General features: G+C 41.9%; 1 protein-coding gene across 5 annotated transcripts in view; it reads left to right on the forward strand.

The window, feature by feature from the left end:
- Positions 1-569: 569 nt before the first annotated feature.
- NT5DC1 (5'-nucleotidase domain containing 1) overlaps positions 570-14,936 on the forward strand; it is a 244,985-nt gene continuing 230,618 nt past the window's right edge. For all 5 annotated transcript variants that reach the window (XR_013345618.1, XM_077812970.1, XM_077812971.1 and 2 more), the window contains exons 1-5: positions 570-732; positions 4,282-4,373; positions 6,758-6,829; positions 10,342-10,448; positions 12,086-12,165. Coding sequence is in view for 4 of the 5 variants with exons in the window: in XM_077812970.1 (XP_077669096.1) it covers positions 640-732; positions 4,282-4,373; positions 6,758-6,829; positions 10,342-10,448; positions 12,086-12,165 (444 nt within the window). In the remaining variant the exon portion in view is untranslated. The remainder of the gene's footprint in view (positions 733-4,281; positions 4,374-6,757; positions 6,830-10,341; positions 10,449-12,085; positions 12,166-14,936) is intronic.

A 14,936-nucleotide genomic window follows, 5' to 3' on the forward strand; every position in this document is an offset into this window, starting at 1 on the left:
CTATAACAGGGTTTTAAAGAGAACTAGATAAATTTATGGAGGTTAAGTCCATTAATGGCTATTAACCAGGATGGGTAAGGGAATGGCGTCCCTAGCCTCTGGTTGTCAGAGGGCAGAGATGGACCGCAGGAGAGAGATCACTTGATCATTTTGACAGGTTTCAGAGTAACAGCCGTGTTAGTCTGTATTCGCAAAAAGAAAAGGAGTACTTGTGGCACCTTAGAGACTAACCAATTTATTTGAGCATAAGCTTTCGTGAGCTACACCTCACTTCATCAGATGCATACCGTGGAAACTGCAGAAGACATTATTATTATCATCATTACCTGTTAGGTTCCCTCCCTCTGGGGCACCTGGCATTGGCCACTGTCAGAAGAGGGGATACTGGGCTGGATGGACCTTTGGCCTGACCCAGTATGGCCAGTCTTCTGAGCTTACCCGTCTGAGCAGCCAGCGGTCAGGGCCAGGGGCAGGTGAGCGCCACAGAGAAGACGAGGGGGCGGGGAAAGGCACAGCCAGCGCTGGGGCGGCCTGGTGGCAGCAGCGAGTGAGAGCAGCCGCCGCAGGAAGCGGCCGCCGCAGCGCCACTTTCCTTTCCCCCCGCCAGCGCCCGGAGCCGCCGCCGCCGCCTGCGCAGCCATGACCCGGCCCTTCTCCCTGGCCGAGTGTGACGCGCTCGGCTTCGATCTGGACCACACGCTGTGTCGCTACAACCTCCCCGAGAGCGCCCGGGTGAGTGGCGGGGGCCGGGCTCCAGCCCAGCGGCTTCCTCGCCTGCCAGACGTCGCTGGTCTGGCGGCTGCAAGCCCCGCGCCCGGGGAAGCCCTGGCGACTCTGCCAGGCCAACCCGGGCACTGCAGCGCTAGGCAGAGCCGTCGCCCGGCTCTCAGGAGCGCTCCGGGTTCGTGGCGGGGCTCTGACTTCCTCAGCGGGGTGTTACCACGTCCCTCGCTGTGCTGCCGCGGCCGCCTGCTGCCCGCCCAAGCGGGAGCTGGTGGGTTTGGCTTCCCCCGGGAGCCCAGCCCCGCGTCCGCTGCAGCGGCGCGTTCAAAGAGGCGGGGGTTGCTACTACGTCTCCCACTCCTCCTCCCGCCTCTGAGTAACGCCCGGGGGAGAGAAGCGAGGCCCTGCCCATTCATTCTTGTGTAGGACTCTGAGCTGCCACCTTCAGCCCAGAGGTGGCTCCAGTCCAGAGCTACTTTCGTGCAGGGGGTTCAGGAGGCCGTAGACATCCGCTGTTAAATAGCCCTGCATTTTAAATTGTGACCAGCTAGGCAAAATTATACTATGATTTACCAGTACTTGAAGGAAGCAGGGGGCATTTTATCCCTGATAGGTTCTGAAAGCATAATAGTGACCCATCCATAGGCGGGATGTACTTTGCAATCTTGTTTAGATTAAGAGTAGCAGCCCTGTTAGTCTGTATCTGCAAAAAGAAAAGGAGGACTTGTGGCACCTTAGAGTCTAACAAATTTATTTGAACAAAATCTTATGCTCAAATAAATTTGTTAGACTCTAAGGTGCCAAAAGTACTCCTTTTCTTTTTGTTTAGATTAAATTTGCTATATGTCGGTGTGCTATTATTTATATCATCTTGGAAGCTTGAAACAAAACAACCAATTTTGGGCCCTGCCCTGTTCTAATTCAGTGGAAATTTTTACCCAAGCAAAGTGAATGAAAACCTGGTCTACATTCAAAAGTTAGGTTGACCTGGCTGTGTTGTTCAGGGGAGTGAAAAATCCACACCCCAAGCGACGTAGTTATTTCAACTTAACCCCTGGTGTAGACAGTGCTAGGGTGACAGAAGAATTCTTACCATCTCTAGGGAAGATGGATTAACTACAGAACAGGAGAACCCCTCCCTCAGTAGAAAAGGAGTACTTGTGGCACCTTAGAGACTTGGTTAGTCTCTAAAGTGCCCCAAGTCCTCCTTTTCTTTTTGCGAATACAGACTAGCATGGCTGCTACTCTGAAACCTCCCATCAGTGTAAGTAGTGTCTACCTTGAAGTGCTAAAGCTGCAGCAGTTCAAGTGTAGACAAGCCCTCAGACAAAGGTTGGCTGTTTTTTGCCCTTATAGCTATAACGCTCTGAGGGCCTGATTTTTATAGGTGTTGAATGCAGTGTCTGCTCCTACTAAAGGAAGTGAGAGTTTAAGAGCTTAGTATCTTTGAAATTCAGACCTTTCATATTTTTTGATGACTTATCTGCTTATATACTGGTGAATTCTTAGGCGCTTAGCATATGAGCATGAGGCATCTTTCTGATTTTTAGCTTCAGAATCCGTTGTGCTTGCTTACTGGAAGGGGTAGGTGGAAGGAATTATTTATTTTCATCTCTGTTTCACATTGCCTCAATTAATGCAATTTTTTTGAGGGTGAATTATATGTGCTGGAAACACTCATTGTAAAATTTAGGCCTGGCCTACACTACAGAGTTAGGTTGATGTAGGGCAGCTTATGTCAATCTAATAATGTCAGTGTACACACTACAGCTTTGCTCCCGTTGATGTAAGTGCCCTATTATGCTGACATAATAATTCCACCTCCATGAGAGGCGTAGGGCTTGTGTGAGTGTCGATAGACTGATGCAGTGTCGAAACAGACATTGCAGGTTACTTATATCACCTGTTGGCTGTCATTCTTGTCAATTTCCTGGCTCCATGCTAGAGCCAGGAAATGGACAGGAAAGCCGGTCACAGATCAGGCTGTCATGTCAGGGCATGTGGAGGCTTCAGCTACCGCCCTGCTGCCCCCTGGCTTTCAGATCCCCGCTCCCAGCCAGGCTCCTGCTCGGGCTCCTAGCTCAGAGCCAGGCTGCCACTGTGGTCCTGGCTTCCCACTTGGAGCGGGACTGCTGCCCAGACTCCCTACATCTGGGCTATTTACTCCCCGCAAGGAGCCCAGGTGTCTTCCATGCTCTGGCATGGAACCAAGAACCAGGGGGGCAGCCTGGCTTCTGGCAGGGAGCTGTGCATGGAGCTGAAAGCTCAGACTCTCAGACCTTACACTGTCCCCCTTAAATCAGTGGAAGTGTTCCTTATGAGGATGCACAGCACTGACAGAAGGCTAGTGTGGACATGAGCCACTGCAATAATTACTGTGATGGCTGTAAGTCGACCTAACATAGTTCGACTTCAGTTTGCAGTATAAACATTCTCCTAGTGTAGGATGCAAAAAGAAAAGGAGTACTTGTGGCACCTTATAGACTAACAAGACTAACAAATTATTTAAGGTGCCGCAAGTACTCCTTTTCTTTTTGCCAATACAGACTAACACGGCTGCTACTCTGAAACCTGTCATTAGTGTAGGATGGTCACCTCTTGGCTTCTAATATATGCCCACCCAGGTATCCTGGATGCTTTCCCCATGTTTTTCACCAATTCTTGTTTCTTCACTAAATACCAGGTGGTTGCAAGTTTACACTCTAGATGTGTTGCAAAGCTTGCATGCGCCCTGTCCCCTTTTCTTTTCTTTCTTCCTTCCATCTATAATGTCTACATTGGTTCCTATTTCATCCACAAAATGTTGCAGGATAATTTTCAGTAATTAATATTTGTGATGACTCTGGCTGTTACTGGTATGTCAGCTATGATAGGCACAGTTCATTATGCTCCCATGATGAACAGCCATTTTTGGATTTTGGACCTGAAATTTGCAATGAAATATCAAAGTTTTCCATGGAGCAAAGACACTTTTTGCGAAAAAATTAATTTAATTGAAAACCCAATGTCTTTCGAAGAACAGTTTAGATGGCAACTTTTCAACAGCCCTACTTCCACTCTCAACAAGATTAGTCTGAACTAAATCTTTTCTGGCTCTGGGGAATGACTAGTTGACAGTTTTTTTTCATGTTACATATAACACAGATGTAGCATACAGCTTTCACTAACTGTTCTTTACAGAGATTCAACTCTGCAGTGTTTTGACTTTAATATACTTTTGCCGGACTAAAACTGTAAATACTTGCTGTGGAAGATCTATTGTTAGAATTTAATCTCTTGTACTTAGTAGAGCTTGATATAAAGCTTATTTACTTATTTCTGGAAATGTCACCGAAATGCAGAAATAATAATGAACAGTATTTTAAATGTTGCTGTGACTCATAATCACAATGATTTAGAAATTAATTAAAATTAACATTCAATGTGTACAGGGATAAGTTGTGCTCTTCTTATGTTAACTGCCCATTTTACTTATTAAGATACTTGTGTAGGTAGGGACAGTTTCTCTTACTTGATATAATAACGTTTTTTTTCTCTCATTATTTTTCTCATTTGTAGCTTATATATGATAGTTTTGCCCACTACCTGGTAACCGAGAAGGGTTATGATAAAGAATTGCTGACTGTAACTCCAGAAAGCTGGGACTTTTGGTAAGTATTTTTAAAAATGTCTTACTTCCTTGAGGCCTCAGTTTTTATGGGGCTGAGAAAATAACTTGTCTTATTCCTAAATAATAGTTTAAAAAGTCAAATTATATTGAAACAACAGCCTTCCAAAATAATAAATAGTAGCGCTGGTTGAAATTTGCTTAATTTCAGGCTTTCAAAAAAGAAATTGTCAAAATTTTTTTTTTTAATTAGAATTCTCTACTCTTGAAAATGTTGAGATTCTTCAACCAACTCTAATAAATATCTAGCCCAGTGGTTCCCAAACTTATTCTGCCGATTGTGCAGGGAAAGCCCCTGGTGGGACGGGACGGTTTGTTTACCTGCTGCGTCAGCAGGTTCGGCCGATCGCGGCTCCCGGTGGCCGTAGGTCGCTGCTCCAGGCCAATGGGAGCTGCTGGAAGCGGCGCGGGCCGAGGGATGTGCTGGCCGCCACTTCCAGCAGCTCCCATTGGCCACTGGGAGCCGCGATCGGCTGACCCTGCGGACGGAGCAGGTAAACAAACCGGCTCAGCACACCAGGGGCTTTCCCTGCACAAGCGGCGGAACAAGTTTGGGAACCACTGCCCTAGCCCTTACATATAGATTTGCATTCATAGATCCCAAAGTATTTTACAAAGGTTGGTAAATATCATTATCCTCATTTTATGGTAGGCGGGGGGAACTGAACTGCATAGAGGTTAAGTGACTTTCTCAGAGTCTTGCAGCAAGTAAATTGGCGTCCTAGAACCCTGCACATGAGTTGTTGTGTCAATGTCATCACATGTGCATGTCATAAATTCCTTCCACTCTAATATTTTTCATTAGTGAACAGGCAAGATATTGACTTCTACAAAAACATTGGTCTCTGGGCACTAGATTTGCCATTTAAAACCCATTCCAGTTCCAAAGATAGATGAAGTGTAATACGGATGCACATGTTCGTGAATCAAAACAATAGCTAATACAGTAGTTTTCATTTGAGGCCTAAAAGCCTTGATAGTGTTTTCAATGTGATTTTTAAAAATATAATCCTATTCCAGCTAAAATTCTGTTTGGTTTATTCATCTACAATATTAGCATTTGGAGTGAGAATCTATATCTGGAGTAGGTTTTTTTTCCCAGAAGTTGAGCAGAGGTCTCAATTTGACAGTTTGGCAACTTTTTAGATAAAAGCAAGTCCCAAGTTACTTTCATATACTGAAACATAGCAGTATGAATATACCAACAATGTGGATAAGAGAGGGCTGGGTGTGTTGGGCTCCCTATACACTGCTTGAAGAGTATATATTGAAATTATATTAATACCAGACTGGTACTTCTCATGCCTTACAGGTCATCTGAAGCATAAAGATATCTGGTAGAACCATATGCCTAGGTCTCTGTTATGTAATCTGATCTGTGCTGGCTGACCCCTGAACCTTCATGGAGCCCCACTGAGGTCAATGGAGCTTTTTGTAGACACAGGGGTTGACCTCATGTATAGCCATCAGGACTGGGTCGTGTGTGTTTGCGTGTGTTACCTACGCATAGTGCTAACATACATTACATATTCAAGGCTCTGAACTCATTGCCTCCCTCACCTGGATCATTCTATCATCACTCTGGGTATCTGATAATAAAGTTGAAAATGTGACTATGTTTGGTTTAAAAAAAATAATATGAGCCCATTCTGTTTGCTAAGCTCTAAAAATTCCAGGGTTCATGCTGTGTGACTGCAGTTAACTGTCCCTTCTCACTGGAATCATGGGTGGTGTTTTCCATTCCTTGCTTCTTTGAACAATGTAAATCGTTACTCAGTTTCTTGTCCTGATTATGTGAACCTCTATCCAAATGTGTCTGAAACGTTTCAGATAAAAGAGGTTGCACTGTAGTTTCACCTTTATGTTGAACTACAGTAAAACAACAGTAATGTTTGGGTTGATAGGACTTCATTTGTCCAGTTTAGCTAGTAGTGAGCTCAAGTTACTACCGAATATTAATCAATTAGATGTTGTTTTTCCTTAATATTAAAAGCTGGCTAAAATGCACACAACCTGCCTGTAGAAATGTAGGCCCTCATCCTCCAAACACTTATAATAAGTTGGTTCATGTGAGTAATAATCTCATTGAACTCATAGGAATCCTGGCCCCAGTGAAGTCAGTGGGAGTTTTGCTATTGATTTCAGTGTGGCTAGGATTTCACCTCATTGTTTACTTACATATATAAAGTTATTCACATATGGAAGTGTCTGGAAGATCAAGGCCTCTCTTTGTGTGGCAAAGTCGCATACTTGTTATAACTGTATATCATTTGGACAGTCTGATATGTGCTTCATTATCTCTCAGGTATCATTTCTTATCTAATTACTACTTTTCTTGTTTCGTCTTTTAAATAAAATGAATTTTAGCTGTAAAGGGTTGGCATTGGATCTGGAAGATGGAAACTTTTTTAAGCTTGCTGGAGATGGAACAATTTTGAGGTAATACTGATTAATTTTTATGGCTAGACAGATAAAAAAGATTGCATACTTTTTTTAAATGCCAGCATCTGATAATTGGGACAGTTATTAAATATTTAGAACACTAATCACCATATGTATTTATTTTTTACATTAGAAGCTAAAAGAAAAGGAGTACTTGTGGCACCTTAGAGACTAACCAATTTATTTGAGCGTAAGCTTTCGTGAGCTACAGCTCACTTCATCGGATGCATACTGTGGAAAATACCTGAGAAAGATTTTGTTTTGTTCTCTTTCTTTTGTAGTGATAAACACCCATTTTTTCATGATTTGTGTGTATAAAAACAAACATCTTCTGTATTTTCCACAGTATGCATCCGATGAAGTGAGCTGTAGCTCACGAAAGCTTATGCTCAAATAAATTGGTTAGTCTCTAAGGTGCCACAAGTCCTCCTTTTCTTTTTGCAAATACAGACTAACATGGCTGTTACTCTGAAACCTGTCATTAGAAGCTAAGTGCAACATATGTAACTTTGTGCACAATCTGTTTTAAATGTACGTATGTAACTTTTTGGTGACCTATCCATTTTATAAATAATGGCACAATAAAAGTTGCTTTTAGTTGCTAGTTTGGAACATCTCTCTCTTTCGTAATAACTGCTTAATGCTTTTGCTACTGTACTCCTTCATGATTTTCATGCTGTGTTAGTTGATGCTGTCAGTAGAAATTGATGTACTACTTGCTTTTCCAGACAGAATCCTTAGAGTGGGTACAGTTATTGAAACTAATTTTGCTTCGTTCACCCAATGTGTCAAGCCACTGTATTCATAGACCCTGATCCTGTACTTACCTTTATGCACTCGAAATATTGTCATTGACTTCAATAAGACTAATCACAGTATGCAAAGTTAAGTGCATGCTTATGTCTTTGCAGGACTGGAGTCTAAAAAACAGTAGCATTAGGTAGCTGGTGGACAAAGCCATTTGTCATTACTAGCTAAACAAGACATAGGAAAGTTTGTAATTTGAGGTGGTAAAAAATAAAATGTTGCAAAACTCTACTGTTTTCCAAATTCAGAAACAAGGTGTCTTATATAATGTTAAGCTCTCTCTCTCTCTATACACACACACACACACATACACAGTAACAAAATGCAGATAATTCAAAGTTAACACAGATATTACAAGAACATAAAAACGGCCATACTGGATCAGACCAATGGTCCACATTGCTCAGCATCCTGTCTTCTCACAGTGGCCAGATGCTTCAGAAGGAATCAATAGAATGATCAATTTTGTGATCCATCCACTGTCCTCCAGTCGCAGCTTCAGGCAGTTGGAGGTTTACGGACACCCAAAGCATGGAGTTGTGTCCCCGATCATCTTTGCTAATACCATTGATGGACCTATCCTCCATGAACTTCTCTAATTCTTTTTTGAACCCAGTTATATTTTTGGCCTTTACAATATCCTCTGGCAATGAATTCCACAGGTTGATTGTGTGTCGTGTGAAGTATTTCCTTTTGTTTGTTTTAAACCTGCTACCTAATGAATTTAATGACCCACCTAGTTCTTGTGTTATGTGAAGGGATAAATAACACTTCCCTATTCTCTTTCTCCATACCATTCATGATTGATTTATTCTTTGCTCCACTGTGCCTAAATAGTTCAGGGTCTGAGGTGTATGTTGTATGCTAAACAAGTGAAGGGAGGAATTTAATCAGTGATTTTAGCACAATATATAAAAGTCAAGACAAAGAAAATTTGTAAAAGACTGTCATATGTAAGGCCTTAGCAAATTCACGCTGTGAAAAATGCATCACGGACCATGAAATCTGGTCTCCCCACAAAAGCTGGTCTTTTATGTACTTTTACCCTATACCATACAGATTTCACAGGGAAGACCAGCATTTTTGAAACTGGTTGTCCCAAGTCAAAAGGGGATTGTGGGGGGGAAGGGGGAGGAGAGGGGAGTTTGTAAGGTTATTGTAGGGGGTCATGGAACTGCTACTGTTACTTCTGCACTACCTTCAGAGCTGGGTGGCTGGAGAGCAGCGGCTTCTGGCCAGGCACCCAGCTCTGAAGGCAGCACTGCCAGCAACAGTGCAGAAGTAAGGGTGGCAATACCATACCATGCCACCCTTACTTCTGTGCTGCTGCCTTCAGATCTGGCTAGCCGGAGAGTGGCAGCTGCTGGCCAAGGGCCCAGCTCTGAAGGCAGCCACGCAGAAGCAAGGGTAGTAACATCATACCATGCCATCCTTACTTCTGTGCTGCTGCTGAAGGTTATGCTGTCTTCAGAGCTGGACACCTGCCTAGCAGTCGCCACTCTCTGGCCATCCAGTTCTGAGGGCAGTGCCGCCGCCAGCTGCAGAGCCGAAGTAAGGGTGGCAATACCACAACCCTCCTACAATAACCTTGCAATCCTCCACGCCCCTTTTGGGTCAGGACCGCTACAGTTACAACACCTTGAAATTTCAGATTTAAATATGTGAAATCATGGAATTTATGATTTTTAAAATCCTATGACCATGAAATTGACCAAAATGGACCGTGAATTTGTTAGGGCCCTAGTTATATGGGAGCATGACTCTTCTGGCACTGTGGGAGAAGATGCTAGGAAAGACAGTGGCGTGTTTGAGATCACAACAAAGAGAAGTGATTTTTCTGAATGTACCTTAGCCTCTCATGGGGAAAAATTGAGGTTTTTCATAAGCTAACTAATCAGGACAAAGCTTTTACGTACAACTGATGAGGATCAGAAGCTGACTGTAAAAGAAGCAGTGCTCCTATAATGAACTCTACGTGGATATAGGGACCTTTCTGCGCTTAGCTCATCATGGATTAGAGTCCACAATGGCTAATCACACAATACTGTCCAGAAAAAAATGCTGACATGCTGCAGAAGGAAGAAATTACATATTTTCCCCCAGATATGTTAATTGGGCACAAAACATGGATTCTTTCCACTCCTGAAAATAATGTGACTGGATCTATTATAGAAGATATCCATATATGTTTGAAATTAATATAAAAGATGGTCCTTTTGACCAAGGGCCTACGGGAGCGCTCAGTGCACTTTTTCCTTACAAGGGAAAGACTAGTGGTTATGATCTCAGTTTGGAGGGGCATACTACTTGCTGCAAAAGATACTGATGTTAATGGCAGAAAAATACAAATTTTCCCAGATCTTATTCCTTTTAGTCAGACCAGAGGAAAATCCCATTTGTATCATTAAAGAAAATGTCCTTAGATGAAAGAGTAGATTTGGTGATCTTATTTTCAGCAAGGCACTATTGGTTTATCAGAGAAATTCTGTATCTTCTGGGTTATGAGAGAATCAAGACTGATATTTGAGAGAGACCTCTCCCTTTTCCCCAAGAACGGATTACTGAGTGGCCAGGAAATGGGAGACAGAGCAATCACATGGCCTAGCTCAGTATTTGATTATTTATTACACACTTATGTGCACTGTAGAAAATTTGAATGATTTTAAATATTTTTAACCTTTTTCACACTATGCATCAATTAGGGCAAGCCACGGTACGAAGAGTATGACTCCTGAAGAGATCTTGGAAATTTATGGCAGGAGGGAATGGAAACACTTTAAAACATTCAGTGGAATGGTTTCCCGCTCAGGTAAATATAAATAATTTGTTTACCTTAGACTTCATGAACTTAGAAACTGTTTTGGGTACTGCAATACTTGCTGCTGTTATGTAGTTTTTCCTTTAAACACTTAAAATGTTTTTAAATTAGGAAAATGTATGGGACTGGGTGTCTTGGGGATTGCTAAAAAGATATGTAGTTTTTCACCTTTAATTCTCAGGTTCATACTGAGTCCACATCAGCAATGAACAGAAGTTGTTAAGATTGACTGCTGTTTGCTGCATGTAAAACAAGTTGGTGGTCTTAGTCTAGTTTTGGTTGTAAAGCTTTCCTTTGGGATGGGTAGGTATTCCTTGGAGAATAGGGTGACCAGATGTCCCGATTTTATAGTGACAGTCCCGATTTTTGGGGCTTTTTCTTATATAGGCACCTGTTCTACCCCACCCCCCCCATCCCGATTTTTCACACTTGCTATCTGGTCACCCTACTGGAGAAATACACTGAGACCACCATCTTGATTATTTAAGGCAAACAGTCTGCAGATCATTACAAGTTTTTCTTATTGCTGACTCGCTACTCTGGACTCTCTGTCATTGACAGCCAAAAATGAATAAATGTGAAGGACTGAATGGACCTGGAGACTGAACTACTCTCTCCTCTGTTGGGGGATGCATTTTTTCCATTTCAGGAGGGAAACTTGCATCTCTACCCTTATCTATTCAGTGGATAAATAAGGGACTTTGGCCTTTACAGTTGTCTATAACATACACAGAGGTTTGATGGTAGGCTAAATTTTTTATTAACTAAAACAAAATAAACTTGGCCTCTTTTGGGAGCACTGATTTCACACAAAATATATAAGGATTTAAAAATGCTTAAGTCAATAAAATATAAGGTTTGCAGGATGAAGGTCATTATCTTATCCATAGCTTTACTCTTGGGTACTTCCATTGAAGTATACAGATAACTACCCAACATGGGTAGTTATGTCTTATATGTCTGTAGGAGTAGAGACCAGCTCCTCTACAAGGCACAGCATGGACCTCTCAGCCCCAAAAATGGGATTTTGCTGTCTACAAGCCACATTTACACCTTGCATATTCTGGGCTGCTCTGGGGGCTGGAGAGGCCCCCAGTATACTTAGACCCAGATGCCTGTCTGAGTTACAGCAGGCTGGCCTATAGGTCACAGTGCTGCCTAAAATATCCAAAGCTCTGTAGCCCATAGTCTTGCCCCTAACGTGTCCCTACACCAGGACTTGTGAGGATGTTCACAAAAGGCAGCCTTGTCACTGTCTTCCTCAGTTCTGCACTGTGGGAATCTTCCCCCAGCAGGTCTCATCAATATTTTTTGAGCCCCGTTACAAGACTCTGGCCCTTTCTGCCTGAGCTGGTGAGGATCTCATCCAGAGGCTTAATGTTTATTTTTAAAATGTCAGTAATTTACTACTGAGTAGCAATTTTCTATTACCAATAGAATTATGGCCAGAAAAAGAAAAAGAGTCGCACAAAATATGTAACATGATAGTAGATTTGCCAATGTTCAATATCTAATCCCAGTAAAAACACAGTGGGAACTTTAAAATTAACCATTTAAACACACACTTTTTTCCCAATTAAAATATACACCATAGTTTAAAACAACTTTTCTTTTTCTTTCCTTTGCAGCTAAATATTATTACTATGATAATTATTTTGACCTGCCAGGAGCCCTTCTTTGTGCAAGGATTGTGGATTGTTTAGATAAGGTAAGAGCTACATAATTTCAAGCTCAATTGATAGAAGAAAAAAATATTGCAACTTGTTTTATTCTTTTCCTTTCTCTGCTCATCTCTCTCTCTCCTCCCTAAGCACACAAAGTACCATATGGAGTAATTAATTGTCTTGACACTTATCCTAAAAAGTGAAATATAAATTGGGTTGGAGCTTTGCATTCCAATTCTACAGTGTATATATATAGGTCTTCTACTAAAACAATCAGGATAAATGGTAAAAAGAAAAGGAGTACTTGTGGCACCTTAGAGACTAACCAATTTATTTGAGCATAAGCTTTCGTGAGCTACAGCTCACTTCATCGGATGCTGTAGCTCACGAAAGCTTATGCTCAAATAAATTGGTTAGTCTCTAAGGTGCCACAAGTACTCCTTTTCTTTTTGCAAATACAGACTAACACGGCTGATACTCTGAAACCTGTCAGGATAAATGGTGTGGTCACAATATACACTGTCTCCACCAGAGGGCACAAATAGCTAGCATATGAATAGTTAAGTGCTTGTCTGCCTTAGTCTTAGAATGGTATTCTTAAAAACTAATTGGAAATTGAAATATGATATAGTGTAACTCTTACAAGTGACTTGTTAATGCAGGTAGAAAGTTAAGTGAGTTCAGAAGTTAAATCTTCAAATCGAAAACTTTCAATAAACATTCACTCTACATGCTACAGATATGTGTATAACTAGGAATACACTTCTAGAGGTGGAATCCTTTTTGAAGTTTTCAGGTGCTAAACATAACCACTGGTTAAATTTTAGATGCCAATATCTCTACTGCAGTCACATGAATATTTAGAGCTTTTTTGCTCAGACGAGTATAAGACAGTATATCTTAAATTCTTTGGGAAGGTAATGCTCTCAGATTTCATTTTCATTGATGAGCACATGGAGGTTGAAACTTATAGATTTTTTTGTTTTAATAAAGGACAGATCCTTTCAACAGTAGAGTACTGTGGTATCCCTCTATTGCTATAGTTTAAGTCTCTGTGCTGGTTAATGACACTGCAATACTTAATCTCTTCTAAGCTTTAGCTCTGTTTAAAGGAAGAGTACTTATTATCAGACTGTCTATCATAGTATCTGAGTGCCTTACAATCTTTGATGTATTTAGCCTCACAACATCCGTGTTAAGTAGGGAAGTACTGAAGCACAGAGAATAAATGAAAAGGAGTACTTGTGGCACCTTAGAGACTAACCAATTTATTTGAGCATGAGCTTTCGTGAGCTACAGCTCACTTCATCGGATGCATACTGTGGAAACTGCAGAAGACATTATATACACAGAGACCATGAAACAATACCTCCTCCCACCCCACTCTCCTGCTGGTAATAGCTTATCTAAAGTGATCATCAAGTTGGGCCATTTCCAGCACAAATCCAGGTTTTCTCACCCTCCGTCCCCCCACACACAAACTCACTCTCCTGCTGGTAATAGCCCATCCAAAGTGACCACTCTCTTTAAAATGTGTATGATAATCAAGGTGGGCCATTTCCAGCACAAATCCAGGTTTTCTCACCCCCCCACCCCCCTCCAAAAACCACACACACAAACTCACTCTCCTGCTGGTGATAGCTTATCCAAGGTGACCACTCTCCTCACAATGTGTATGAAAATCAAGGTGGGCCATTTCCAGCACAAATACAGGTTTTCTCACCCCCCCCCCCCTTTTTTTTTTTTCCAAAAAAACACACACACAAAAACTCACTCTCCTGCTGGTAATAGCTTATCCAAAGCGACCACTCTCCCTACAGTGTGCATGATAATCAAGGTGGGCCATTTCCAGCATAAATCCAAGTTTAACCAGAACGTCGGGGAGGGGGGTAAGAAAAAAACAAGGGGAAATAGGCTACCTTGCATAATGACTTAGCCACTCCCAGTCTCTATTTAAGCCTAAATTAATGGTATCCAATTTGCAAATGAATTCCAATTCAGCAGTTTTTCGCTGGAGTCTGGATTTGAAGTTTTTTTGTTGTAAGATAGCGACCTTCATGTCTGTGATTGCATGACCTATTACCAGCAGGAGAGTGAGTTTGTGAGTAGGGGGACGGAGGGTGAGAAAACCTGGATTTGTGCTGGAAATGGCCCAACTTGATGATCACTTTAGATAAGCTATTACCAGCAGGAGAGTGGGGTGGGAGGAGGTATTGTTTCATGGTCAGTGTATATAATGTCTTTTGCAGTTTCCATGGTATGCATCCGATGAAGTGAGCTGTAGCTCACGAAAGCTCATGCTCAAATAAATTGGTTAGTCTCTAAGGTGCCACAAGTCCTCCTTTTCTTTTTGTGAATACAGACTAACATGGCTGTTACTCTGAAACCAGAGAATAAATGACTTGCCCTAGGTCACACAGGCAAGCTGTAGCAGACCAGGTAACTGAACCCAGATTTTGCAAGTCCCAGTCTAGTGCCCTAACTTTTGGATCATTCTTCCTCTCACTGTATCTGTTCACTGTATTCCAGGGAACCTGCTATGTATAATTGAATTGGTGGTGATTATTTAGGATTTGAAATTATGTTACGTGGCTACTGGATCATGTTTTCATATTCTATATCATTATTGGGTCAACTTGCTGAAAAAGTCAATAAAATTCAAGTTCAAAAACGACGGCGCTGAAACTTTCCAATCTCTGGAAAACAAAGCCAGTGTACGATAATGAACACTCTACAGCAGCACTGCTCAGCTGCTGGTATACAACTTGGAAGTGATGCATGAAGGATACCCTCATAGCTATCAGAGCAAAAAAAA

Source organism: Eretmochelys imbricata, chromosome 3 (assembly GCF_965152235.1).
Source record: "Eretmochelys imbricata isolate rEreImb1 chromosome 3, rEreImb1.hap1, whole genome shotgun sequence".
In the NCBI taxonomy this organism is placed as follows: domain Eukaryota; kingdom Metazoa; phylum Chordata; order Testudines; family Cheloniidae; genus Eretmochelys; species Eretmochelys imbricata.